Genomic DNA, 27954 nt, shown 5'->3' with positions numbered 1-27954 from the left:
TTAGCAAATTCTGAGCGCTGGCGAAGTTTAGCGGCTTTTGTTGGGAAGATCTGTGAATGGTATCGACATCCGAATTTGGCGTGTGAGGCAGTGAGTGCAGAAGTTCCTGTTCTTCGTCGCTTCGAATCGGTGGATACTATCTTCATGTAGAAAAATCTGAGGAAAGAAAGTATGAATGACCCACCAGGTTAGTGCTTGCACGTACTCGCTTTTTGGGAAGTTTCATAAGAACTTACAATTCCATACCATGGGTGTTTGGTGATGTTTGATAATGATGTGAATACTGATTACTTAGCGATTCGTGAATTTATACATTTTGCTACATTCAATAATATGAAGCTATTTCAATACACCTGGCCAGAAAGAGAGAGTCATTACTATGTCCATTGTCCATGGCCCATGGGTCAGATGGGTGTCAGGGTGTGTGCATTGTATCGTATTATATAGGCCTATGCTTCCTAAACTTGCTACCTAGTACCTGCCTCTGCCTACCAATACTTTACCTAATACTTAAACTGGGTTATTGATAAGCCAGTGCGTTGTTCAACTGCGGAATGCATGTCATGATGCAGTTAGGACTAGGATGATAACGTGATTATGATTGTGACTGCAATTAATCTGAATCTGTCAATATGTACCGTACTATATGAATGGACTGGTAGCTTACCCCCTGAGAGTTCGTGTACCAGTTACTTATTGTGGTATAAACCTTCAATATTTTATTTGATGATCTATGCTTGCATATACTTGGAAAGATTTGTGCGGTATGGTAGTTTATTTGCTACAATTGAAATTTCTCAAGATAGTCACCACAATAGGATGTATTACTGCATTGCATTTATGCAGAGCATGCAATTCCGCAAATAATCGCACAGAACTATGCATTTGTCAACTTCACTTTAAGATTTCATAGAAGTGTTCATAAAATTCTCTAAATCTTGACTGTAATTGAGTATTATGATAGATACAGACAGGCTATTTGCAACAATAATGTAGCATCAATGTGAATTTCTTCCCATGTAAGTTTAAATATCAGTTAATTATGAATGTAATTATTATAAAGATTGATTGCTTCAGATGAAGCACAGTTTACTAACGGAATACGGTTGCAGTTGCAGACTAGCTGACTTGTTCAGGTGTTCGGGACTTGGTTAGTTGGCTACTTTACTACAAGATTATTCCAAATGAAATGCTGAGCACTTTACCATATTTTCAGCAATGATACTCTCTGTATGTACTTAGATCAATTAGTGCCAAACATTTATATTGCTCATATATATTACCCTACTCTATTTTTATAACGACACACGCATAGGCCTATCTATATTACGATACTATAATAATTATATTTGTTTTTTTGCTTGTCATTGAATGGAGCTTGATGAAGTGCCATATGCCCATTACTCATTTGTCATGTTTACAATAATTTAACAGTTTAGGTTTTGAACTCTTGAGTGACACAGACTAACACTGTGATATTTACGTAGTTTATACCGTTGATGAATTGATACATTTTGCATTGCTATATTATTGTATACGGTACAGTGTGTTAGCAATCAGCGAAATTGATTCTCCTGCTCTCTCGAGCTTCATTATCAAAATGAGATGAGCTAGATTATTATACAACTAGGCTGACTGTATAATTTATTTAGTTTGAACCATCACAACTGCTTCACTGATATTTAAAACATTCAATTAATCACGATTAATAGAAATGCTGTAAATGTCGCAATCGATGGTGATTACATCATGTCTGGCTGAGCATATGTCACTATGCTCATGATGCTATACTATTTGTATGACTTCTATTGTTGTTACAACAACTAGGCTGTGGAAAGCTGGGTGGCTCCCCTAAGTGTTGGTATTGTAACAAAAAAGGGTATTATGCATCTTAGTACTGAAATATCATATACACACGTCCCTATTGAATTTGACGTCATGAAATCATAATGGTAATATGACTCCATGCTTAGTTTACCAAACCTTATGCCTGATGATGTAGTGCCTATCCAGCTTGCTCACGCCCATCAATCTCTACTTGTGAGAATATGCACTGTCTTATTGATGTGTCTCAGTTGAACTTGCTTGATCCTGCCATTCTCTCATGTAATTTTACTTATTGCCATTTGCATTTCATTACGGCGGAAGAAGTATATTTGTGGTATATTTTGTTACTTTTTGCACTATTCTTGACAACCTCCTTTAGAGGCTTCTGTCTTGCATTTATCACATCAACAGGCAGTCATGCATTGCATCAGCATCACCCTTCCTGGCATGTCATGCCATGGCAAACCCCAAGCCTACCATTTACAATCATTTCATTAGAATCCTTATCACGTGAAGGAAATGGAATGGAGACACTGAGCCGGTTTGTGGCCTCGCCTAATTTTATCGGTCTCCATGCAGAAGACGCAAATTTAATTGCTCGAATAACAGGTACCCTCGTACAGCTCTTTTTAACACAAAAAATCCGCTATCCAACGAAGTGGGTAATTTCACCGGACTGTAATTTGGGCGGCCTGTTGATTTTTTTGTTTCTTTGACTAGCTGCATTGAAGCTGTAAAGCTTGAGAATTCAGAAAGGATTGCTTGTTCCAGGCGATGCCCCACCTACAGATGCCTACGGTGATGAGTACTCGAGTTCCGCCTTACGACTAATCAACCAGGAAGGTGTCTATCAACTCACACAAGACCTCAGAAAATTTTCGGACACTTTGACAAGCCTCAAATCTGTATTCTGCGAGGAAAGAGGTAAGGCCAGCTGTCTCATTTTGATAACATGAGTGCTTTGAGTGTTGCCAATAATTGCGTAGGAATTAGGATGTCCCATGTACGGTTTATCAAGTTTAGGGTAAGGTTAAGTTGGAGGGTAAGATGGTATGCGGCACGCATGTTTGATTTTGATAATATGACATAGGTACTGTAATTCTAATCAAGTAGGCTATTTGTAGCAAAAATACTAAAAGTACTCGATAGCATAGTGTTAGCATATCTTAATGCTCAGGTCTTGTTATTATCAAGTCAAGAAACACCCATAAACCAATCAGGACTAATATATTCTACACTACGCTAGTTTTGCCCATGTACGTATGCCTACTTAGTTTGATTTTGGTCCTTTTACAAGTTATAGTACAAAGATCGTAATTTCCCATTTTTGTTGAAATACAAATAGTCTATACAACCATACATGCCTTAGCAGATAGCACTAAATGCAACCTTGCAAACATGTCTTGTGGTACATAGTGGCTTGTGTTGAAAAAAATTGTCTACTTCTTGGTAAGCTTCATATCATAACACAACTTGGAATTGGCAAAGTTCAATTATGTCAATTATTTGAATCACACTCCAATATCCATGACCATTGTTTCTCCTATGAGTCCTATGTATTAAGAATAATTGAAATAAAATACCGGTAGTAGTTTGAAATACTAAGGTCGCTAACACGTGCATGTGTTGCACAAATAATTGCTCCATATCTTCAGTACTCCAGCTTTAAGCAGTTGAACACATTAATGACGCACACAGGTCGGTTAAACTGGTATATTGGCAGCTTTGAATCAAAACCTACCTATCTAAACTACTGAAAAATGATTATTCCTGTTAATTTGCTCTGAATCATGTGTTTCGATGTTAGGAAGACATGGTTTGATTCAATATTTTCAACTTTGACCCAGTGATTCTATCGTCCACCCCTAAATAATGATGCCTTTTGCAGATTTTGATCTTCTAATGAGATCTAACACTGTGTATATGTTGTTTCGGCCACCAAGGGAAATTTTGTACTGCTTATGAGCATTATAAATATTCACTTTCTGTTACTGGCCCCATCAAATGACCAGCTGTCCACAGGTGTAGAGAGCAATCAAATACAGTTGATATTATTTCAATTGCAATCAACTTGTAATGTTCACGTTTTGTTTCAGAATCATTAGAACCAAGTTTACGGGTCGCCGCTCACGAGAGATTGGGTGAACTGCTGAAAGTGTTAAAAAACACGGTGAATAAGTACCAGGAGCTAGACTCGACAGGGATATTGAATGCCGCGGAAAACCTCATAAATCATATAAAAAGTATGTGCCTTTTTAGGTTGATTCTGAATATGGGAATGCCTCGTGTGCGCTGTGGTGTGATAAGACTGGTGATCTATATATAATAACATTTGTGAATTGATTTTCTGTTCCCTAAAATAGAGCTTCTCGTCCCTCTATTGCTGAAAAAGCTGCGTCTATGTGGACCGATAAATTGTATATTGCAAGGGTCTACAAACTGCAGATATGGCTACTTTGTAAACACCGTTAGAGTTTGCGTCACTTGTCTTGGCATTAAATATTTGACTCGCTTGTGATTGTTGCGGCTATTCGCTGTAACGGTAACCATTCTTCCTCGCCACCGGTGTCTGGTTGTTGTTGATATTTTTCTTGCCATTTTCCATGGATAAAGCTTTCAGCTAGAATTTTTTTGAGAATCAGTACTTGATGATAAATAATTACTCTTTGCTCATATTTCCGACATATTTTGCAGCTTTTGATTATGAAAGCGTCAGAGAGAACGTATCACCAGAGATCTTGAGCGCGATCAACAATCTAGCCCTCGCTTTCAGCTCTAGGTACAGTACTTTTTGGGTTTCTTATCCTGCAGCGCCTTCCGCTGATACTGATGTGTTTCACTTTCAGTGTGTCGGAATGTTTGATTGGGGATATCAACATCAGTCCTTCACATTCTCTGGTGAGTGGATTACTGGATTTACTCTGAATAAACACACGCTTGTAACGCAATGCTCCCAAAATTATGATATACTAAGATTCAACTATTCATATTCCTGTAGTACCACAGTATTTTTCTGTAGGCTACTATATGTGTTTGGAGAACATGAAAATATATGTAAGATTTGAGTCTCTGGACGTGACACAGTCGAAAAATCATGAAATCGAATTTGCTTATTGCACATCTTAGTTACTTTGCAAATTGCACCAGTGGTTCTCAACCTATCTATTCTCGCGGAGAGAATTCAAAAGAAAATCGTATATCAACAATCGTATCACTAAATATGACGTCACCAGCATGAAATATCGAATACGAGAGCATTCAATGTACTATTTTTAGATGATACACGAACTCTTTTTGTTGGCACAGACTCGGCTGGTGTATTTTGATAAAAGTCGACTCCAAGGCACAGAAATGAAAGTGTGAACGACCCTTTCCGAGTATGCGAAATCTGTCGTCTCGATAATTTTTTGCACAGGCGGGATTATCCAACAAGTGTTTGCCATTTGTATTTTGAAATTGAGATACAAAATTCGAATATATTTGGCAGACCTGCACGAAACTTGCCACAGATTGTCACCGTTCCGTGGACTGGCGGTTGAGAACCAATGTCTTACACCATCTCTTTTTTTTAGTTTACACCGGAAATTGTTCCATCACAATGGAATCTACATATGCTTGTATGTTCTTTCTAGGATATCCAAAATCAGGGCGGGTTTCGAGGCTCTGACACTGAACCGGTGGCGCTAGCCCCGCAGAAAAGCTATGTGGAGGACGCTAGTCACGATGACCTGCCTCCTTATAATATGGAAGGTATGGCTCTCCGATGTGTAACTCTCTGAATTAGTGCAGTATGTAATCGGAACTGCTTTACAGCAGGCGACGGTAATCTTCCCAGCATCGACTCGACGTCGAGTGCGCGTAGCGTCGCTAAGAGCTTGGAAGTCACGTTCGATCGCGCAAAGACGTGGTCAAAATACGCAGGCGACTTGTTGAATTTCATCAAGAAGAGATCTCATATTGGTAACGTATTGTTGTTGTGAAATTTAGCAGGATTTGGAAGCAGACATAATTATCCTGCCGAACTTGAATACACTTCCAGCTTGGACCAAGCCAAGTGTTGCATTGAATATGCCTTAATCTTCCACCATGCGCAATTTGATAGTGCTACTAAAACGCCATCTTGTGGAGGCTTGTCAATGTCTTTTGAAACTTTGGTATGGCCCTATTTTGAAACACAGGCAGAGACCATCAAATTAGTTATCGTTGGTACTAAGTAGGAATAACATCATAAATTTCTACTCAAGTACTAGTAGAAGTAGTGAGTTTCAAGATTCCAAGCCTAGTTTTGCGTATAAAAGTGAACATTGTTCAGTAGATATGAAAGTAGACTTGAGAACTTGGTGGAATTAGGTAAAACCTGCCCGATTACTCCGAAAAAGGAGAAGTAATTCGTTACTGAACACTGAACTGAACGGAACTGAAAACTATCCGAAAGTTTATGTAGTCTAAAGTTGTGAAAGTAAGCAGAACCTACTTGAGTAGGTTTTGCATAACGTAAAACTACTTTGTCACCGACCAGCTTCATGTATGAATTGTCCCCCGCGAGTTCAGTCGGTACCGGGACGATCTGTTTTTAATCCCGAATCATTCCCTTACAGAACTGGAATACGCCAACAAGCTGGCGAAACTCAGTCAAACGACGCGCGCAGTCCTCTCCGAACAAAGTTTCCTGCCCTTTCAGTCCCTCTATTGCACTCTACTTGATAACGTAAGTGGATCGAGATTTGTCGTCGGCGTCTGACGTGTGTATATCCCCCCCTGTTTCTGTATCGATTCAGGATCGAGAGTACGCCAGCAACCTGAGCTCCATGTATCAAAACCACTTGTTAGTTCAAAAGTTCTTCGATCCGCTCAACGCCGCGAGGCAGGAGCACGAGCGGGCGCGGAAATTTCTGCGGGAGTCGTGGCGGAAAGAAAAACGACGGGTGGTAAGTTCCTGCGGATGCTCTGGACAACTAGACAATTTTGAACTTATCCAAATTAGATTACAATTACGATTATAGTTACAGTTTGTCTTTTGAAATTAGTTTACAATTAGAATTATAGCCACAGTTTTTTCCTAAATTAGATTATAATTATAATTTGTGAATTTAGAAACTTAATTAGATTTCAAATTAAAAAGAACTACGACAAAATTAGATTCAAGATATATCAAATCAAGAGCTCATCATCATAAGCATCTCATATGCGTGGGAATGACAAATGTCTGTGCTTGGCTCATTTCGCGCTATAGAGTTCCTTTTGAACAGCTTCTTGGAGGTACAGAACTTCAATATACAATTGAATAGTATATTCATATTGAAATGAACCCGAATATTTTCGGCTGACACTCGTCAGGGGTAATCGTCAGCAACTAGTAGAGAATTCGAAAGAACAACGTATATCAACAATCGTAACACAAAATATGACGTCACCAGCACGAAATGTCGAATACGAGAGCTGGCCTAAAAATAGTACATTGAACGCTCTCGTATTCGACATTTCGTGCTGGTGACGTCATATTTTGTGTTACGATTGTTGATATACGTTGTTCTTTCGAATTCTCTACTAGTTGCTGACGATTACCCCTGACGAGTGTCAGCCGAAAATATTCGGGTTCATTTCAATATGAATATACTATTCAAGAGTTCCTTTTACATTTTCAGCGAAACTAGAGAGTAGATTAAAATTGAAATTAAAACATGGGACCATTTCACAAATTAGACTGAATTCGAATACCAGCATTTCGCTTTGAGTAGTCAAATTACAGTAACTAAGGACCGGCAAAGTAGCCTAGCCGTGGAATTTGTAAATTGACGACTCTAAATATAAAAAAGGTGACCAGTTTCACCCTGCCGTGATCATTGCCGCATTGGCACCTGGTCTTTGAAAGCCCTCTTTCGTATCGTCATTGTAAATATTGGGACCTGTGACGCAAATCTGACGATACTAAGGGCAGAAGTCTAAAATAAGGTCAATGCAGATTTATAAGACACCTCCTTTCAAAATAAGTAGGCCTACTTATGTTAACCTGTTAATATGCATTTAGGCAACGGTTTCTGAATGAATATATTCACTCCTATATCGTGACTTTTGTAAGATGATTGTTTTCCTGTGCTATTATTAGCTGGACATCCTACAGTGAATCTTCACCATTTCTAGCTTGTATACTTTTCATGGTTGAGGTGTAAATATGTCGTCTTCCTAAAATTTTGATATGCAGTCTTCGCCAGTTCTGCCAGCTAGGTGATTTGGTCGACTTAGAAACGGGGAATTGTACCCGACCTAGGTAAAATCTCACAGCTCTAAAAATTATTGGTAGGCCTGAATATGTTTTTGCTCTGAAATTTTCAAACGCGGTATCAATGCGAGTTTGTATGACGAGTTATTTTGGATTCTCGGTATTCTAACCCGACTGTAGGCTACACCATCGCATTTGAAGGGTCATCGCTTGCATTATGCAGCCATTCATTGATGTTTATTCTTGTCAATAATTGATATGCCACGCTTGCGGACAAATAGAATCGGGGGGCCGATTGTTATTTGGCGAGATTTTGTGAATGGCAGTTTTGCACGCTTGCGCGCTATTGTCTATCAGGCTGAGCCTCGCTCTGGCTGCAATGTGGATTATTGACATAACTTGTATTCATGTCCGCTTGCAATTCGACGAGGGTAAATCGCATTAGTGTTGGACGGTTGTATTCGAATGTGACAGAATTATATCATGCCACATAGCACCGTCTCCCGGGATGATCGCTTTGTTTCATTGATGTTCAATATATTGATGAATTATACATGATGCGTTTTTTAAAAATTTGTGCTTCATTTGATAATGCTGTTTAGTCTTCTTTTGTGTTAGAACAAAATGAACTGTAGGCTACTGCGTGGGGCGAGAAGTAGTTTGTAGTGGCGTCACAACTTGAAGATACATTTTCAGTGTGACCTATAGTGATAGCCTATAGTGATAACTTGGGCTATTTCTTTCTGACATATCAAAATAAGTCAAAATTTTGTCAAAATTGTAGCGTTAATTCAAAAAATTGTAAAAATAGTTTACAAAGTTAAAATTTTTTTGCAACCTTCATTTCATTTGTGTCGCAGATGTTTGCACTGTCGTTGAACTTGTCATTTGACATTTTGGAGCTCGTAGTCTACTTAATAGGCCTACCGTTGTAGACAGTCCAGTGCCTGCTCATTTGTGAATCATAAACAGTCAAACGAAACTAATAGGTTGAAATGGTGTTATGCTCAATGTACCGCAATATCCTAACTGAAGCATGACTGTGTGGACATTGGTTCTTACATCAAGAAGCGTATGATGAAAAATTGTGATGTAGACAGCATCGTCGGAATGAAGCAGCACAGTGTGTCACCAGCACTACAGCAGTGTACGCACAAATTTTGTTCATTTCTACCGTAATGTCTGATGTAACTACTGGAATTCCTCATAGGTCCAGATTTTGTTGAATTAAAGTTTTTTCTTGTAAAAATTTGTTAGTTTTTAAGTCAAAAAGTTTTTTCTGGCCAAACTACTTCGTAAGGACAGACAGTTCCAGCCAGAAATGAAGATGAGTAGGACAATTCTAACATGTGGGAAAACACCTAGTTTACATAGATGATGTCAAAATTTAATCAAAATGAAGTTTTTTGTGGTCAAAATGTTACGTTTTTAGGTAAAAAAATCGCCTTAGTGATATCGATATCTCAATAAAAATTGCTACAAAAAGTTACTCGATTAAATCAAGTCGCTAGCTCAAGGTTTTATTGCCATTTCACACATCGATTGGCGACTAAAGCACGAATCCTTTACGGGTGACACGTTCCTGAAAATTTGTAGCACTTTGAATCACTGATAAAAATCGACCGGTCTTGCAGGAGGAAGCCGAAGCTAACGTTCGGAAAGCCAAGCAGAATTATAACACTCGGAACAGCGAATACCAAAAGGCGAAAGAAGCAAAGTTGAAAGCCGACCAGCAACTGTCTGAAAGGACTTCTGGCGATGGAAACCATTCGCGCCAGGTAAGGCACCATTCTAGTTGGCATTGCATTTTGAAAATTATACGGCTACACTGAGTACACTCAACAGGGGTGTTCAAATGTGACTTTTTTTCTCAAATTGGCCACGCGATATAATTGTTAGGTTACCGCACCTAATTGAATGCTGCACACCAAATTTGGTTCAATTCCAACCAATAGCCGCGTTGCTACGAGAGAAGAAAGTTATTTATATATTATTATATAAAAATGAATAAAAAATGAAATGACTAGGTTATCTTTAGAAACGATGCTCACCAAATTTGGCCAATTCCAACTAGTAGAAGCGGAGTTATTGTAGTTTAAAGATTTGGGTTGGACTAAAATAGTATTTACGCGGGCAAATTCTTTAATTATTTATTGTAGTTCTGCCCACCGTTAATACTATGATTTGAAATCTCAAATTTTGAACCTCAATAACTTCGTTTCTACTGGTTCGAATTGAGTCAAATTTGGTGAGCATAGTTTATATAGACAACCTAACAATTTGATGGGATGAACAGAAAATTTTGACAATTATTTTTATTCATTTTTATATAATAAATGAATAACTTTGTTTCCTCGTAGCAATGCGGCTATTGGTTGGAATTGAACCAAAATTGGTGTGCAGCATTTTTTTAGGTAACCTAACAATGTTATCAAGTAGCCAGTACAATTTGAAAGAAAAATTCATTTTTGAACACCCCTGAATACACAATGATGTCGGTAGTTTAGTCACTGTAAGCCAACACTACTGCTATAACTTAACGCAGTGTTGAGGTCACTCAAGTCATGATGTTTGAACGACTCGACTCGAGTCACTACCGAAAATGACTTGCCACACTCGGCGTATGAGAAATATGACATGAATCGTGACTCGAAGTTAAATTTTTCAATTAATTTTCAAGTAACCTTGACCTGTATGCGTAGTCACTACTCGATATACCCCAAATTTTGATGAATTATGACCATTTTTAGTGCCTCTTGAATGGTGTAATCTTGAGTTATAGTATACGATCTGGTGCCTATCTGGTTGATATACGTGAGTGATGTATCTGTACTGAGACGGGAGAATATCAACATTCCTGCAAACATGAATCCATGCTATCCTTCAAGCAAACAAATGATGTCCTTGACGCTGAATGATCGCGCACTTTGGATGTTTCGTGTTTATGAGTGTTTGCTAATCGAAGGAAATTTACAATATGAGGCGTGTTGGTCAAGCTGTTTGCTGGTCATTAATACTTTCTCAATATGACACACGTGACGAAGCGTATTTTCTGTGGATTGTGGTTTAAACCCGCCGATCGCAGTTGGTTGTAGTCATGCAGACACGCCTTATCATACAGTGTCACCGGTAAGCTTGTTGAACGGGGGATGTTTTATTCTGTCGTCATCTAATAATTTGACGATTGCTTCCAGTCAGAAACCGCACGGTATCCCAAGCTGCGCTGGTATGTGTGTTTATGATTCAGTAATCGAAGAATTCCAGAACAATAATAGAAATATGTCAAATATGTACGCTTGATATCAATATTCAGACCTCATATCTTCCGCTTAAGCTTGCCCGCTTTAATTTGTTGAATTTGTCAAGGAAGAGTTTCTACTGACTTAACCTTTTCCTATCTGCTTTTAAGGAAGATAACGTTATAGTAAAATAGGCCAATGTTGCCGCCGATTGCCTCACCATCACTTGTAATCATTGAATCTATTATCCACATTCTCAGTACCGTAGGTACGTTTATGGTGTCACTGATGTAATGATTCATGTGTATTTGTTTACGTTTGCTATTATTCAATGTGTTTTGTATCGGTTCTGAAATGATACCCATGCTCAATGAGCGTTGCTCACGATTACTGATATTGTAACTTGGGAAATATCATTGCCAGCTGAAATTTAGAAATATTTGCCATCATCTAGTAACTTCTTAGTTTTTTTGTGATTACTTTTTAACTGCAGATTAACAAATATCATAGTTTCAAGTTTGGTTTACTTCCTATTTAATTTAAACATTTGCCAATCCTTCACACACCCATCTGTTAGAGCTAGAGAGTCAACGAATTTGTAGTTTTGTCTAAACGGCAGAAATACTTGTAGTTCTCATTGTTATCTCATTCTTAATCCAAGCGAAAGTTTTCATTCTGGACCGATGACAATGCAAAAATATTGTTTTTCATTGCTGTTCACTAACACAATCAAAATCTTATATATAACTACTGTACTTGTGGCTCATCGACAGCTGATTTACTATTTCCTTTCTTTCACAATAGGGTAGCGGCCTGAGCAACCAGCTGGCTCCTACCGGAAACACACTTGGTACGACCAAGATTGACAAGAAGAAAAAGCACGAAGATGATTCCTATCAGAAGGTTGGTGCTTTTGGCTGGTCCAGAAAAGGGTATCAATACACAAAACAGCTGTGCATTAACATGAATTGTTCGAATAGAACGATGGCAGTTGAGTTTATGAATTACCCGATTGGCAGTAGTACGCCATAGCACTGACACAGCTATACTAATGCACATTATTTTCATCAAAACTGTGAAGGTAGGACAACCTCGAATTCGTTCACCGCCAGTTGGTTGCGTATTTATTCACGACCAAGGTCAGTCTGGGTTATATCAACGTTGATAAGAATCCCAACCCACCTAATTGTCAATCTGACCGTGCAAAGTTCACCGAATCTAGTAGGATTAACACGTATCACATGGTTAATATCGAATTACGGGATTAATGTATACTATACAGTCATTAAATCAACTTATTCCTTTACTTATCACGGTAAATCGCACAATAACTTGCACGCTACATGGATTACTGCCTGTTAATTCGGGTTTGAGTATAAAACTTAATGAATTCAAGATGAAACAATGCAATTTTCCACATCTGAATTTTAATATTTAGGCTCTATGTAAGTAAATAGGCTACTGTAATATTGAACATGACATCTATTTTTCCTTGCAGTGTAATCTGTTCACAAACTATACACAAATACATTATAGCCAGGGTGGCAAGCTATAACTTGACGGGTACCTTGAACTCCCAAAACTCCTGTGGTAATCGTAAAATTGCGGTAGAGGTCCACAATCGTATCAAGTCATTCTCAGTTTTACTATTACGGTTCTAGTATGGAGAAAGAGGCAAGCCCTTCCGAGATGTGCTATTCCCGTGTTGAGACCCTGATTTAATGATAGTTTTGCACTAATGATCCCGTTACCCACTTTACTTTCCATTCTGTAGGCAATGCAAGCGGAAAAAATTTACAGAAACTCTGTATCAGAGTTCGACCAACGGAGGCAGGACCTCGACCGGAAAGAGGTTTGTTCTTTAAGAAAAAATAATCCATGATATAGTCGTGTTACGACCGATCTGCGATATTTCCAGGAAGAAATCTTGAATCAGCTGAAGGAATGTTTGACGAAGTCCGACGCCGTCACGAAACGTGTCACCCTGCACTTCTTTCAAGCCCACTGCGATTTGACGTCACCCATTAAAATTCAAGTAAGTGCTACTTTTGTACGAGTAGCCATCAACCCAAATGTGACTTTAAACTCTACTGTAAAGCACGAGCAGAATTACTGGTAGCTGGTTTACTGCCAACCACGCGAGCAATGGATGTGGAGGAAATATACTTTCGTGTGGGCAAGCTTTGTCAAATATGAATCTAGCAAGGCTACCTGGTTTCTAGACCACATTCGACAGTGTGATGGTAATCGCTGATGGCTAATATATAGCTCAGTGATAACCATTTCAAGTCGGCCAGTGGATGAATGAGATAGTCAATTTGTCATCTCCATAATTGAAGATCGCTCGTCCAGTAGCTTACTTCAGCATTCCATATTCCTCTACAACCAAGAAGTAATATTATGATACGCAGCAAATAAAACTTGTACGTTGCCGTCATAGCCTGTCTGACTTGGGTGCTTTGGTATTTGAATTTGTCAAAATAATTGAAGCCCGTAATTTGTTTGCGTCAAACATCGGGCTGTCGGGACTTTTATTTATTTAATTCATATGTCAGTTGTATCCGACGCCTCTTGTGACGTGTCCTGGCAAACACGGATACGCAGCGGGAAGTTTATGACTTTGTTTGGATCTGGTTGCCCTGGGTAATTTCAATTAACATCACCGAAGACCGATTACACTGTTTACTACGTGGCGACTAGTAAATGTCGCATTGCAAGACAAATGTCAAGTGATCATAACTAATGTTTTTAAATTTTTCTATTTCTCTGTTTGGATGGTCAGGCATAACTTGGTTCCACTGTTCCGGTTGAAAATTACAAGGTATTATTATAATTGTGGTTTAGATACGGCTGGGGCTGCTAGGGCTGAGCAAAATCAAGTACTTCCGGATTTCAAGTATTCCCGTATTGAAGATGTGGAATGTTCATATATTTATTTTTTATGTGACCAAACTAAAAATATTGCCGGTTCTACACCGCATTGAAGATAATGTGGTGTTTTTTTGACCCTACCTATATCTTTGGACTTTGCGACAACGCTGTTGGTTTCACAGAAATGCCATTTTCACTGATTGAACTGTTGAATAGTATATTCATATTGAAATGAACCCGAATATTTTCGGCTGACACTCGTCGGGTGCGTCACATTTTGTGATACAATTGGTGATATACAATGTTTTTTTCCAATTCTGTACTAGTTGCCGACGATTACCCTTGATGAGTGTCAGTCGAAAATATTCGGGTTCATTTCAATATGAATATACCAACATACCATTGAATTGTATATTGAAGTTCTGTACCTCCAAGAATCTCCTCAACTAAACTGTTTGGATTTGTACTACAGTACATGTTTTGGATGCTATGATGCGACTAACAGAGTTTTGAGGCTTCCAGGATCGGAAATAAGTATCAAAACTAGTATTCTAGTTCATAATAACTCGTCGGAAGGGCCGAATAAGTTCAGTACTTGGAAAAATTTGCTCTTGCTACTTGACCTGAATGATCACAGTTAATCCCATCATTGTGCCTAGCTCTGTAGACCGTCTCGCTATTTCATACATACGCTTCTCAAATCCCTGTTATTCATACAGTACCAGGCTCTACTGGACGAGTCCCGGAGTTACGAGCCGGGTTCACAGTACACGGAATACTTACGCCACCACCTCGCCCCTCATCAGTTGGATTCTGTGCCCGACTCGCGGCTGGACACAAATGAAAATTACGGCTTCGAAAGCATACCAGGTAACGACGGTGGTGTGTTTTCAACTCGCGTGATCAGTTTTTGGCAGAGATGGTCAGCAACCAAGTACCACTTTTTGACAGCGTTCAACTACGTTTTACCAACTTGACATTATGTACTGGTACTCGAGTGGTTATGTTTTATGACTGTTTCTACTTCCGCTTAGCAGTGCTCTATGTAAAACTTTGAATTTTGTAAAGTAGAGAGTAGTTATGAATATGTGTGCATCGTTTTTACGGTTGAGATTGTCGTAACAACTGCGAAAAATAGCCATTGTCCACGGTGTCTTATCGAAAACAACACCTATTTGCAGTGTCATTCGATATTTTTCATTAGTCGTAAAGATGCACCCTGAAATTTTGAAAGCAGTCATATTCGCCTCAGATTAAGTGCTAAAAAATAGCGACCCCAACTGCCACTCGAATCAGTTTGGGCGTGTCTTGGAAATTGCGAGCTGCGCACTTGTGGTAGAGATTGACGATGGCCACGTTGACCACCTCTGGTGGTGGTGGACTGGTTATGTCTCTAGACTAGTTCCACTACTGCTGGAACTGTTGTTTAGGCACATTTCTCACTTTGGAATTTGCAAAGTCTTTCCCCCACAGACGTTTCTCTCCCGTTGTAGGTGGAAGCGATACGGAATCGTGCAGTTCGCGCTCGGCGGAAGACCCATCGCCCGCCCCCAGCCCGGCGAATCACGCGAACAGGAAAGCCAACGCAAGACGCGCCTCTACGGAGGGCTCGTTGTCCTCGGACGAGATCCTGGACGAAGGCAAGGACGTCGTGGAGCCGAACCGGCTGAAGGCGTCGTCCGCGAAAGGTTTGCTATTCGCGTTTTTACCGGGTTTTTCACAGACACAAAATTTCTGTCCGGTGTATTTTGACGGCGAAAAGCGAGATGGGATATCAAGTGCGATTGTGGCTGTATCGGTTAAGTTTCAAGACTACCCTCGGCGTTACATTGTGTCTGTATATTATGAATTCGTGATAATGATTGCTTTATTTTTATTTATGTATCCAATTTTTAAACTTATAATCCTATTGTCGGAGTTATAAGGGTTACGGTACCGCATTTATTTCGGGGGCGGAGAGCAACTGCTGTTGATTTTGCTTACGTTGAAAGTTTGCCATATAGAATGTTGAATTGTGGCGTCCTTTCTTTGCCTCGTCGAAATATTTTAGCCCATTTTGCGGCCTTGACCAACAATGTCCGGGCTACGTTGCTTTTGAGATGTCCTCGTTCGCGATTTTGTTTGAAAATGCACCCAGAGCGCGTGCTGAGACTGACCGTGTTTACCATTCTTTTCGGTTAACTTTGCATTTTTGTCGCTACAACATCCGTTGTCCAAGCTGCTACCCTGCTCTTGCCGCGACCTCGGTGTAATTTTGTCCAGCCTGTGCGACTCGTCGTGATTTTGTTCGAAAATACCCCAGTAGTTTAAAACATTGTGAAGTATAGTTGAGTAAATCTTAATATAAGTTTACTGAATTACAAGTAGTTCTCAAGTAATTGCATGATAAAAACAAGCTTTTTCTGCTCATTCGACCGTGAAATCAGAGGGCGATTTTAAAGCATATTTGAAAGGGTCTGTAAATGAGCAGTTTCTGAAAGTTGTTATCTTTGTTAGGCTTAATCAATTGATTTATTTAACCGTGAAAGTGTAAAATTGAAGATTTTACGTGTGCGGCCCCAGCATGTAACTCTCAATTCGATAGCGACGCTAATACAGCGGGTCTTGATTTACATATTTTGCTTTCTCAGACATCGCCAGCCCGTCTTTCACCGAGTCGTCTTCGCCGGTGAACGCGCGGCCGCAGCTGAAAGTGATGAAGATGGTGGAACAGGTGAAGGGCGCGTTCAAGGGCATGAAGAAGATACCGAAAGTGACCGTTTTCGGGGTTCACTTCTCGGTCGCGGCACAAGACACGGGCGACGGGATACCCACCCTCGTCAAACGCTGCGTTGTGGAGATAGAAAGCCGCGGTGTCGCCATCAAGGTAACCGCAGGGGTTGAACTCTCTTTTAAATTTTGTAAGCTGGTTACTAATATAAATATTGTGTGCTGATTTGGTCAGCACCTTCAACCTCCACAACAAAATGGCAAACAAGACCCCCAGGTTGAACACCATTGCTCCATTTCTTGTACCCGGTGACTAGAAAAAGGTCATCACTTTCTACCAGCCAGGGCTGTAACCAAGTCACAAGTCAATCTCACTTTTATAGTTTTGACTCGAGTCAAGTCGAGTCATTTTCAATTCACCACCGAGTCAAGTCCAAGTCACTGAATAGAGTGTCGAGTCCAAGTCATGCTGTTTTGACTCGAGTTCGAGTCCAAGTCATTGTGTTGACTGTTCAGTTCCAAGTTAATGTCATGTGAAACCCACTTTTTACAACTCTGCTCGGTGATATCAAATGCTTCGCATTTTCCTCACTTTTAATAGTTTCTGGTGGCATTTTCAAGTATCAGTACTGATAGACGAAATATTAATAGTCTGAGAACTTTGCTTTTCTTCAAAATTACAATGAAATGCCTGTCTTGGTAGACCCAGTCTCGAGTCATATGACTTGGTCATGCACAAGTCAAGTCAATACACAAATTGACTCCAGTCAAGTCAAGTCATTTTTAAGACGAAAAATCGTGACTTGAGTCATTACAACTCTGCTGCCAGCCCCTTTCATGATCTCAACCGCCTTTGTTGTTTATAGTTGTAGTTTCAACATTGTCCATTCACGGACCCCTTAGGTAATGAAAGGCTTGGATTTACGATTGTCTTATTTCCGCATTCTGTGACAGGGTATATACCGCGTGAACGGAGTGAAAAACCGCATCGAAAAGATCTGCTCGCTGCTAGATACGGCGCAGTGCGCCCGCGCCGACCTGTCTGATCATTCGCCGCATGATATTTGCGGCGTCTTGAAGTATTTTTTCCGTCAACTGCCGGAACCACTGGTGCCGTTTGATTTCTATGATTTCTTTCGAGAAGTTGCGAAGGTAACCAATGTTTGTCGATTTTGTACATTTTTTGTCGTGTGTTGTGTTTATCGGAGGCGATGTCGCCGATTTTAATGGACATCGCGTCATTATGTCTGGGCACAATGACTCCAGTTGAGTAGTGAGAGTATATTTTCCCTAGTAACGAAAATACACGACCCTTCACTCTCAAGTAATGTTTCATCAACGAATATATATAGTTTCGATACTTTCTTTCCACTGTGTGACCCGCAAAACCTCGGTCGACTGTAACTCGGCATCAAAAATATGTAGCGCAAGGTAAGCCGTGTTCGTGGAAACGGCCGCTATGCTACATATGTTTTGTAGGAGACTATGCATTAGGGCTGTTCGAAAAAAAACTTTTCCTGCAGACTTCACTGGCTACTTGATAAAATTAGGTTTGGTGAAAAAACGCTGCACACCAACTTTGGCCCAACTCCAACCAGTAGAAGCGAGATTCTTGCAGTAGAAAGTTTTGAATTTATCTTCAATAAATAAAAATTTTAAATTTCAAAATTTTTCTGTCAACCCCATAAAATTGTTACGATGTCAGTAGAGATGATGCGCACCAAATTTGGCTCAATTTCAACCACTAGAAGCAAAGTTATTGCAGTAGAAAAATTTGGATTTGAATAAAATAGTATTTATGGCGACTAACTCATCATTTATTTATTATAAAATCATGGAATTAGAAATAACTTCGCTTCTAGTGGTTGGAATTGAGCCAAATTTGGTATGCACCATCTCCACTGACAGCCTAACATTTTTATGGAGTCGACAGAAAAATTTTATTTTTTCATGATAAATTTAAAACTTTCTACTGTAAGAATTCCGCTTCTACTGGTTGGGTTGAGCCAAACTTGGTGTGCAGGTTTTTTTAAACAATCTAACAATTTTATCAAGTAGCCAGTGAAATCTGAAGGAAAAGTGTTTTTTGAACAGCCCTACTATGCACATTTACTCGTTCAATGTAATCCCATGTAGTGCTGTTCACGAATAGTCGGTCGGTAATTGCCGAACAATTTGATTGTTTACAGGAGTACACGGAGCTGTCAAAAGCCAGCAGGCAGCTTGACGAAGCCGACGACACCACCCGGTTGGAACACCAGAAGTCCCTACAACTGTGCGTGGAACGGATGAAAACCAACGTGGAAATGCTGCCGGCTGCGAACAACAGGACGTTACACTTCATCATCGCTCATCTGTCCAGGTATGGACCGGGTCTTCGTAGGCGCGATCGCCCGACATTCTAGCGTGCAACACAATGACAAATGACAGCTCAACATGCAACACCTTAGCATGTGATTGTATAACCCCAAAGCTAAATCTCAATTCTTACCTTAACTCGCATCTTCAAATATCGCAATCGCAACTTTAGTCAACATGGTTTCGCATGTGACCCAACTTTAGCCTGCATTGCATCACTTGAGCATGCGACTTTAAATATCAAAGCTAACCTCAACCCAAATCCTAACCATGACTTTACCCACATGCTCAAATGTCTATTCCCCAATTGTCGCATGCTGAAGGTTGGTATGCTATTGTGTCACATGCTGATATGTCCTCAGACCCAAAGCACACCGCCTTCTATGTTTGCTTATTTATTATGTTTGAATGTCTGTCGGGAAAGAACGGGTGTTCTGGACATTTCTTGAATTTGATCATGTCGTTTTCCAGGGTTTCCGAGAACAACGCGGAGAACAAAATGACCGCCAGTAACCTCGCGATCATTTTCGGTCCGACGCTGCTGAAGCCTAAAGCCGGCAACGAGTGAGTTCTCATTTCTTCATTCGTGTCTGAGCTTGATATAGTAGTGTCATGAGTCATTTTGCCTGATTGGAGTATTTGGTTGTATTAAGTTCCTAGACTAGATCGAAAACGACTACCATAATTAATTATTTTATCTTGTGCATTAGTCTTTCTTATGCTCTATTTTCATATCTTCCATTTCTTTTCAGGTCCGGCCAGTCGTTACTCAATCTCCTCGAATTGCCCTATCAGTCGCAAGCCATCGAAATGTTAATATCTCATCACCGGGAAATATTTTTGCGCCCGCCCAATCGGGTGAACTCTATCGACCTGAAGGGACGGCCGCAAGGTTCGTGGTTCTGCTTGAATCGCAAAGGCCCCTCGTTTTTTTATGTGGCGAAGCTTCGGAAGCTTTGCGACTGTGAAGCGGTGTCGGCGTGCTTTTCCTTCAGTTTGGAAATTTGTGTTTGCCATTTTGCAGTGGTTCCGAAACTGTATTTCATGGTGATGCTCTGATGAATTCCTGATGCAATTTCAAGATATGCCTCCTGTAAAAATGAAGCAACAGACGCCTGTTTGCTCAAAAGGCACTGTACTGAACTTGTTTGATGTGAACAGTGTGTTTGTTGATTTTTGGCACTCATCAGAGCGCAAAGAAATGTTTGGTATTGTGATGCCATAAACCGGGGTAACTTTGGACTTGAGGGTAACTTTGGACACCAAGCAGTAAAAGATTCAAATGGTTATTTATTAATGGAAAAGGGTTGCCGCTGGATGTCCAATTCTTTTTCATGAGGCAACAGTACCACAAGTAGTCTCAATAAAAGGTGGATTCATTTCATTACCAGTTAAACTTGATCCAACATTGATAAACTAATGACGGGGGTCAATTTCATCAAAATTGATGGCCATTAAAGTTCTTACAACCAAACATAGATAGCATGTGATTCAGAGATTCAAAACTTGGCAGCAGATACCTCTAAGTAGTTTTAATCCATGGCAAAAATCTCAGTGGGCTCACCCTTGGATCAATACAAGAAAATGTGATGTCCAAAGTTGCCCCGTCAAATTTTATCAGAACGGGGTAACTTTGGACAGCAGAAAATGTGATATTTAGAGCTCTGCAAAGTGGCTGCTTCATCTGTGTCAAAGTGTATCGTCAACTATATTCCTTATGACCGGCCTGATGGCTTTTTAAAATGCAATGAGAAGGTTAATAAATTAGGAGTTTGCCAAAATATGAAAAAATGGGTAGGCAATGAGCTGAGAGATTGTAATCGGGTGTAAGCTACTTCAAAAACTTATCACATACTCCTAAAGATGTGCCTGCAGAATATGGGATATTGTAAATTATGACAAATATATCCATCAGAGGACAGAAAAAAGGGAAATTGTATCTTTTAAAGAACAGTAATATATTTGAAATGGCAATAATCACGGTAACATTCTTAATGTTTGCTGTCGATTGCTGATACTGCCAGTGGGATACCCCTTATCACCATATGTTATTTATAAGTCCCAATTGGTGAAGGCATGAGGGAAAATTGAGATAAGGGATGAATAAGGGGGCATTACCCTTCATAAAGTACCTATTTTTTGGGGGGGGGGGTATTGGGCAAAAATCATGCAATAGGCCAGACATATACTATTTTGTTTCAGTTTTAGCCACTGCTCTCATCAACTCTTACCAAATAAGCCTCATTTACAAGGTTTCATAAACAATAGAGTGTAAAGGCATACAAAAAACTACATTGTCCAAAGTTACCCCACATGCAGGGGTAACTTTGGACACGGATAATTTACGAAAATAAGGCACTTATTTAGGACCATGAAGATTTTTGGATTAGGCAATTCTAATCTTTGCTCCATGACCTATGAAAAACACAAAACTTGCCTCCCCTTCAGCCTAGCATTTCCAAGATACAAAGCGGAATTGTTGAAAATTGTCCAAAGTTACCCCGGTTTACGGTGCGCATCTTGCGATGTCAATATGATTGCGGTAGTTCGACTTGATTACGTAACTGCGAAAATCTGACTTTGCGCAAATATCACTTTAGACGACACAAAGACTGATATTTTCACAGCCTATACAGTTTCAAATTTGGATTCGATTTGAACCGTAGCCACAAACAAATCTAAGTCTTTTCAAATTATGATCTGAAGAAATATCAGCGAGGGCTAAGGTTGATTAAATTATCCTGATATTGTAAAAATACAGCGTAAACGTAAATGCCAATGTGATAACTGCAGCATTTGGTATTTCTTATATGCATAACTATTCTATCTGTGTCAAGTGGTTATTGTGACTTTACTAATGTTCTTTCACTCCGTGAAAAGACGCGAGAGAAGGGAACATGGCCGTAATTCGCCTCACTGTTAGGCGGTTCTGTTGCGTTTGTTTGCTATCACTAGAAAGGTGCTAGGTGCCCAGTTTGGGAACTTGTCTGAAGTGATCACCAGGCTGTAATGTTTTTACGGCAGTGTGCCATCGGTGACAGTCTGTTTGCATATTCGTGATTTACCGACAAAAGCAGACTTTAGGTGTGCTGAGTACGTTAGCTTTGAAAAATGTGCACATTATCTACGAATTGGGTTGAGATTTTGAAACGCGTTCCTTTTTCTAGGTCCGTATGTCGAAAGTGTCCAGACTCCGGACGGTGACGAATCACCGCGGATCAAGTCGAGCCCTCTGACATACCGCCGCTCTATGGAATTCCTGGCCTCGGACCGCGTCAGCATGACCTCCGACCTGTCGCCAGAGTTTATCGCGTCCCAGCAGTCGCCGCTGGTCTACGACGACACCCCAACACACACGGTCGGACACCCGATAGCGGCCGACGCCAACCAGGACACGTCGTCACGGTCTTCCTTAGCCAGCCTCACGCCGAGCCACGAATTGACGTCGCCTAGAATAGATAACAGATCAGAAGACAATCAGGTAATCTGCAAGCGCTGGTTCTCAGCTCATTTTCAGGGCATTTTTATGGAAAAAGCGATTCTTTTCATTTGTCTTCATACGTCGTGGACAACCGATCACCTCTTGTTTCATAACTTACTCGACGCGACGTGTCTTGAGTTACGAGACCGCGTCGCGAGTTACTGTGTCTGTCTTTGCTTGCGAAATAATACATGCACTTCTATCTCTTACTACCTGCACCGCATTACAATCTGACGCTAATCTGATGTTTTTCCTTTGTAGGCTAAATATTAACGTGAATTTGGGCCTGGCGGATATTGTGCTGGTCATTTCGGCCTGCAGTGGCCTCGTAGCACTGTGGGTCATATTATTAGTCGATGACGCAATAGATTCATAGTGTGTGTGTGTGCTGTATTGAAAACAACTGCCCACACCCCAATTTGTTGATGTAGCTGACGCATCAATCGTATTATATGATGTTGAATTCAATCGACTCGCGGTTGCGATGAATTTCAGCAGTTATTTAAAATCTGTGTATTGGCCTTGCCAAAATAGAGTGAAGTTTTAGTTGTTGTCTCCTCCTCCAATCGAATACTATTGATAGACGATGTACGTAGAAAAATGCCTGAATTCAATCCAGTACCAATCGTAGACCTGCTAAGCAACGCTAGACAATCATTCAAAAACAGTCGAAGCATTTTAAAATCTGGTCATGCTGTAATATATTTTTTGGGAAAACCACAGAGAAAATTGTAGTAAAGGAGTGAGTTTTTGTGTTCAATATCTGACATTGACCGAGAATAATTTTGTCTTTGTAATTTTGCTATGGACACTGCTTGTAGCCTGTCTTACGACTCCCTGTAAGATATCCTGGCATGTAATTCTCACTCTTTGGTGTCGATCGCACTCGATATTCCGGCATCTGCCCCAAACCCTGCAGCTTACTTTTTCCATTCTTACATAGATGACTACCGTAAATTGGTTAAATACAGATTTATAGGTTGCGGTGCAAATTTGCGGGCAAGTTTATCATAACTAGTGAGCGTGATAACAAAACTTGCATATATATAATTAGATATTAATTAGCAATTGCGGTGTTTTTAATGTAGTATGTTACATTTGCTATACACATAACTAACTATTCTAGTAGCAATTCTGTAAATGTCCTTTTTAATCTGGTGAGTCCCCCCCGAGTAAGCATGTATTCGAGTCACATGCACCTTATAACGACAAACTTCACCACTACTACTGCATGCTTCCCTTACGCAGCGGACGGAGTTAAACAATGATGGGTTCGATGTTACTAATGGTGAGTTGATGTACTAACGGTTGACACTTTGTTGTCGCTACACGATCATGAGCTTGTTGTCTTCGAATGATTTCGAATCTTGATGCACCTTGGTTTGTGATTTCTTTTTCTCTTCCCAGCAACCGCTTGCACGCTTTTAGGCTAGTGCGTTGTTCTATGTCTTGCATGCAGTTCATTTTGAAAGCGGTGCTTGGTTAGCCTGTCTTGTAGTGTCTGGAGACGTTTTCAGTCGAACAATGGTTGCTGTCTGTTATTTTTTATCAAAAATTCTTCACAGAAACTAGCAATGTCAAGGCTGGTTGAAGCGGGTGGTTATGTCACGGTAACACAAGGTTGGGTTTTAGCATCTCATCTGTGTGAACATGGTAGCATTCATGTTCCTAATGTCCACGGTACGTTGCCACAACGTTGGGTTTCAGCACCACTGCTGCATTAACTTGGATACCTTTCATATTTTGATGCATAATCCCTGAACTCTTCACTGTAGAGACGCCTTAGGACACGTAGCGAATAAAGTAATGAATCTCTAAAATGTATGCCAATCAACTGACCCAATTTGAATAAGTCACGTGCTACTTGCTAGCATGCGACTTTTGTCTCGATGTTGCGGCTAATTGCTTCAATTTTAAGCTTGGAATTTGATTGTGATTTCTTAGACCGTAGAGCGACTGACGCTGTGTAAAAATGCTGCCGATCCTTCACAGCAAATTTAGTTGCATGTCATCACCAGAACGATATTATTGGAAAGAGTTGGGCATGGATGTTTGAAGTCCTATTTCTAGCATCGTTTTGTTATTCCATACAATAATATTAGTAAACCCATGCCTCACTGCAGTTAAAACGTTGCTTTATTTGCATGTTGAGAGCAAGTGTCGTAAGTACGGCTCTGCTAGCGTTAGGATTAGAGACATGTGCAGGTGTTGTCTTCTGATTGATTTTTGCTCCATCCAATTAGCAACATTTTTCCATAATTAGCCTAGCTGTATATACAATCAATGCGAAGATATTCTGCAGGTTACATCATATGTTCAATTGTTCATGCATAACAGGGGTCTCTGACTCGCGGCTTGCGACTTGATTTGAGATTTAGAAATGAATGTGCCTGAATGTATATTTGAAAGCTGAAATTAATTTCAGTTGAAGAGCAGAACGGGTTGTTATCTTAAGACATGTTACAAACTTTAGCTTGTGTTTGTGTGAACAATGAAATCTTGTGGCTCACGACGTCTTTCAAGTTGGAGTACATGCCATTTGCCGATATTGAGACCCATGGTGTATAAAAAATATGTTCAACCGAGGTCATTCGAGGGGATGGTTTGATCGTTAGTTGCATGCTATACTCGATGCCCGCTTTTCGGAGTCATCTACTATATCAGCCTGTGTTGTTTAGCATGGACTGTTTCCCAGTGTTGATTTGTCACAAATGTGTATTCGTTGAAATCGCACTTTTTCGGCGACGATCCAACTGACCATTTTCTTTTGCATTCTGTAGACAGGAGAACGATCTTTTCACATCGCACTAGTGTAACCAAGAACTCATCTTCGAATCATAGTTTGAAAGGTTGGTACTGGCACGAATATTTTCTGAACCTATGCTAAATAATATTGTTGAGATATTTTCAAATTCTGTATCCTTGTTTGTAGAACTACATCTAAACATGAATACTAGCTAGCCAACAAGTCTCTTTCATTACTTCCAACTTTCGGCAAATTTATACAATTACCAGAGGTGGCATATAATGTAGTACGTTTGCCAACTTGCAGGACTTATTCAAGTGTTTTTTGTTTTTTCACTACCACTTTTTTTGAAGCAAGTAGTGAGAGTAGGTGAATACTCGTTGTGTTGAGTAAAAAGTGCAGTTACTGTGTTGTATGTAGTCTCCAAAGTCCAAATGTATCCTCCTTGTACAATTAACAATAAACGCGACAATTTCGCAGGAACAACAGCAAATAAATTCGGATCCGGCGGCAAGCGTGGCCGCAGGGCGTCCGACCTGTCCGACATCTCTCAAGCCGCCAAGAATTCGGACACGCAGACGCACGGCCCGCGGAGACCCTCCCTAAAAAACTTACCCTTTTTCAAATCGAGCCAAGACAGCGGCCACGCCTCTGAGTCGTTTCAGCGTAGCACTTCGGCGGACACGATAGATGCCGGCATTTCGTCTCACCGGCCTCGAAGCCAACGGCTCTTGCCAGCCACTTCGGCAAGGAACTGGATGCGTAGACAGGCCCAGCATGTTAGCCCTACCGAGTCTACCCCGCCGCTACCGGGTCACGAGGCAGGAGATAAGACTTCCAAAAACGGAACGTTTTCAGATAAAAACGATAGATGTATGTCCGACTCTAGTCACTCTGGCGGGCTGTCCACTATGCCAGGGCGGACCCCGCCGATGAGCAAATCGGTCAGCCTGTCTCTGTCGAAAGAACAGTTCACCGGCATAGACGGTTTCGGAGGTAAGTCCAACGCAAGTACTGCCGACGCCCGGAACAAATTGCACCTCGACCTCGGCGAATCGACGGACGATTCCTTTTGCTGAGTCGTCTACATGAAGCGGAGCGGAGCAGAGCGTCGAGACGCGTCACGCGGCCGGATTTTGACTGCCAGAGCCGATATCTCTTCACCTTTTATCATAACACATACGTTCTATACAGATATTTACGTGGTGCGGTTTACGATTCATATATTTATGCGTGTAATCGTGTGTATTCGCGGCGGCGTCCTCGTTACGCTTTTATTACTACCGCGCGCTCTTAACCCTCTCGTTGCCCGTGCGCGTATGCGCATAACCTCGTTGAAGCCGAGCGGTGAATATAACAATTTGTGATTTGTTACAAACTCTATTTTACCTGAAGCACTGAAGAATGCCGGGGGTCCATTTTTGCTGGCGTTGTCCGGAATTTTGGACCCTTTGTGATGAGCGGTATTTCCGCGGTCGCCGTTTCGGATTTGAACTGAACTCGCGCGGTTTGAGCGCGAATTGAAGCATCGAATATCATTTTGTGTTCAAGTACCGCACTCCGTTAAAAGTCACGTTCGTGCGAATGCGAGCGAGCAAAATCATGGATCATTCCGCAATGGTTTCGTAACAACCGGACCGTGAAATACTTGCATTACTCTTACCGCGCTCATTCGAATGAGTGACGACGATAACGATATTTTTATACTCCAAGAACTGTGCCCCTGCGCAACCGCTGTAGGACCCTTTGAACAAACCTTGACTTGTCAGCAGTCCGATTCAAGTGTTTTACGCCGTGCGTGCATCGTTCCTCTGTAAATTGTTTCCAAGCTAGCGGGAAGCGCTACTGTTCTTACGGCTCGTTTTTTGTTAAAGCGGAGCACGGACAGACCTGTTTCAGGATGCGTTTGGTCACTTGCGCGCCGCCCGCGTTTTCGAGATTGTTTCGTTTCTCGCGTTTCAGCCTTTTTGTTATCATTGTTGCTACGTTGATTCATCTTTTTATTCTGCGAAATTGGTATTCTCTCAACTAAATAACCTTCACTCGGATCGCTGGTGTGTTTTTGTGGTCGTCTGGTGGGGCGGGAAAACGCAAAGACGTTGGTGTAGAACAGAGATTTTAAGTAGGCGTAGATGTTTAATTGCTCCAGGTCCAGCTCTCTCTCATCATAAATTGGCTACAACCTCAAGTGTTGTAGGTTTATCTAAGCTTCTCCTCGCCATATGATCTGCGTAAGCGATATCTTAAGCTCTTAACCCTTTTAATGGGGGTCACTGTCACTTTTCAAATTCATACCGTGACCTCACAAACTTGACTCTGAGCGGTTCCAGTTGAAAGTGGGCGGAGTATAGCAGACCGTTTCCGCCCTCGATCGACACCCCATGACATGTCTAGGTTTTTTTTATAAGAATAAAGTTTTTCTCTAAAAAATCTCCGTCTCTCATTTTTCAAGGCTGACCCCCAGGATGGCGTCAGAAAGTCAAAGATCATGCCTCAGTGCGTA

At 40.7% G+C, this 27954-nt stretch overlaps 1 protein-coding gene across 3 annotated transcripts; it reads left to right on the top strand.

The window, feature by feature from the left end:
• Positions 1-27499, top strand: LOC145439724 (rho GTPase-activating protein 45-like). 3 transcript variants are annotated; one of them, XM_080317305.1, is made up of 25 exons: positions 1-187; positions 2326-2436; positions 2599-2751; positions 3924-4070; positions 4522-4606; positions 4674-4725; positions 5460-5577; positions 5641-5787; positions 6426-6535; positions 6606-6755; positions 9682-9825; positions 12091-12189; positions 13061-13138; positions 13205-13321; positions 14877-15027; positions 15651-15845; positions 16788-17023; positions 17821-18018; positions 19056-19228; positions 19696-19788; positions 19977-20116; positions 22392-22705; positions 23954-23993; positions 25486-25554; positions 25932-27499. In XM_080317305.1, exons 1-25 carry the CDS (start codon positions 172-174, stop codon positions 26528-26530), a joined length of 3735 nt encoding a protein of 1244 aa, XP_080173431.1. In that variant the 5' UTR covers positions 1-171; the 3' UTR covers positions 26531-27499. The 3 variants fall into 3 exon arrangements, with proteins under 3 accessions (XP_080173431.1, XP_080173432.1, XP_080173433.1); XM_080317306.1 differs by lacking the exon at positions 2326-2436; XM_080317307.1 differs by lacking the exon at positions 23954-23993 and having other exon boundaries at positions 25932-26067.
• Positions 27500-27954: the final 455 nt, after the last annotated feature.

The sequence above is a fragment of the Botryllus schlosseri genome, chromosome 5 (genome assembly GCF_051294905.1).
Source record: "Botryllus schlosseri isolate E-star chromosome 5, Bs_hap1, whole genome shotgun sequence".
Lineage (NCBI taxonomy): Eukaryota > Metazoa > Chordata > Ascidiacea > Stolidobranchia > Styelidae > Botryllus > Botryllus schlosseri.
Note: the sequence above shows the minus strand (reverse complement) of the source record. Positions and strands in the feature narration are given on the sequence as shown.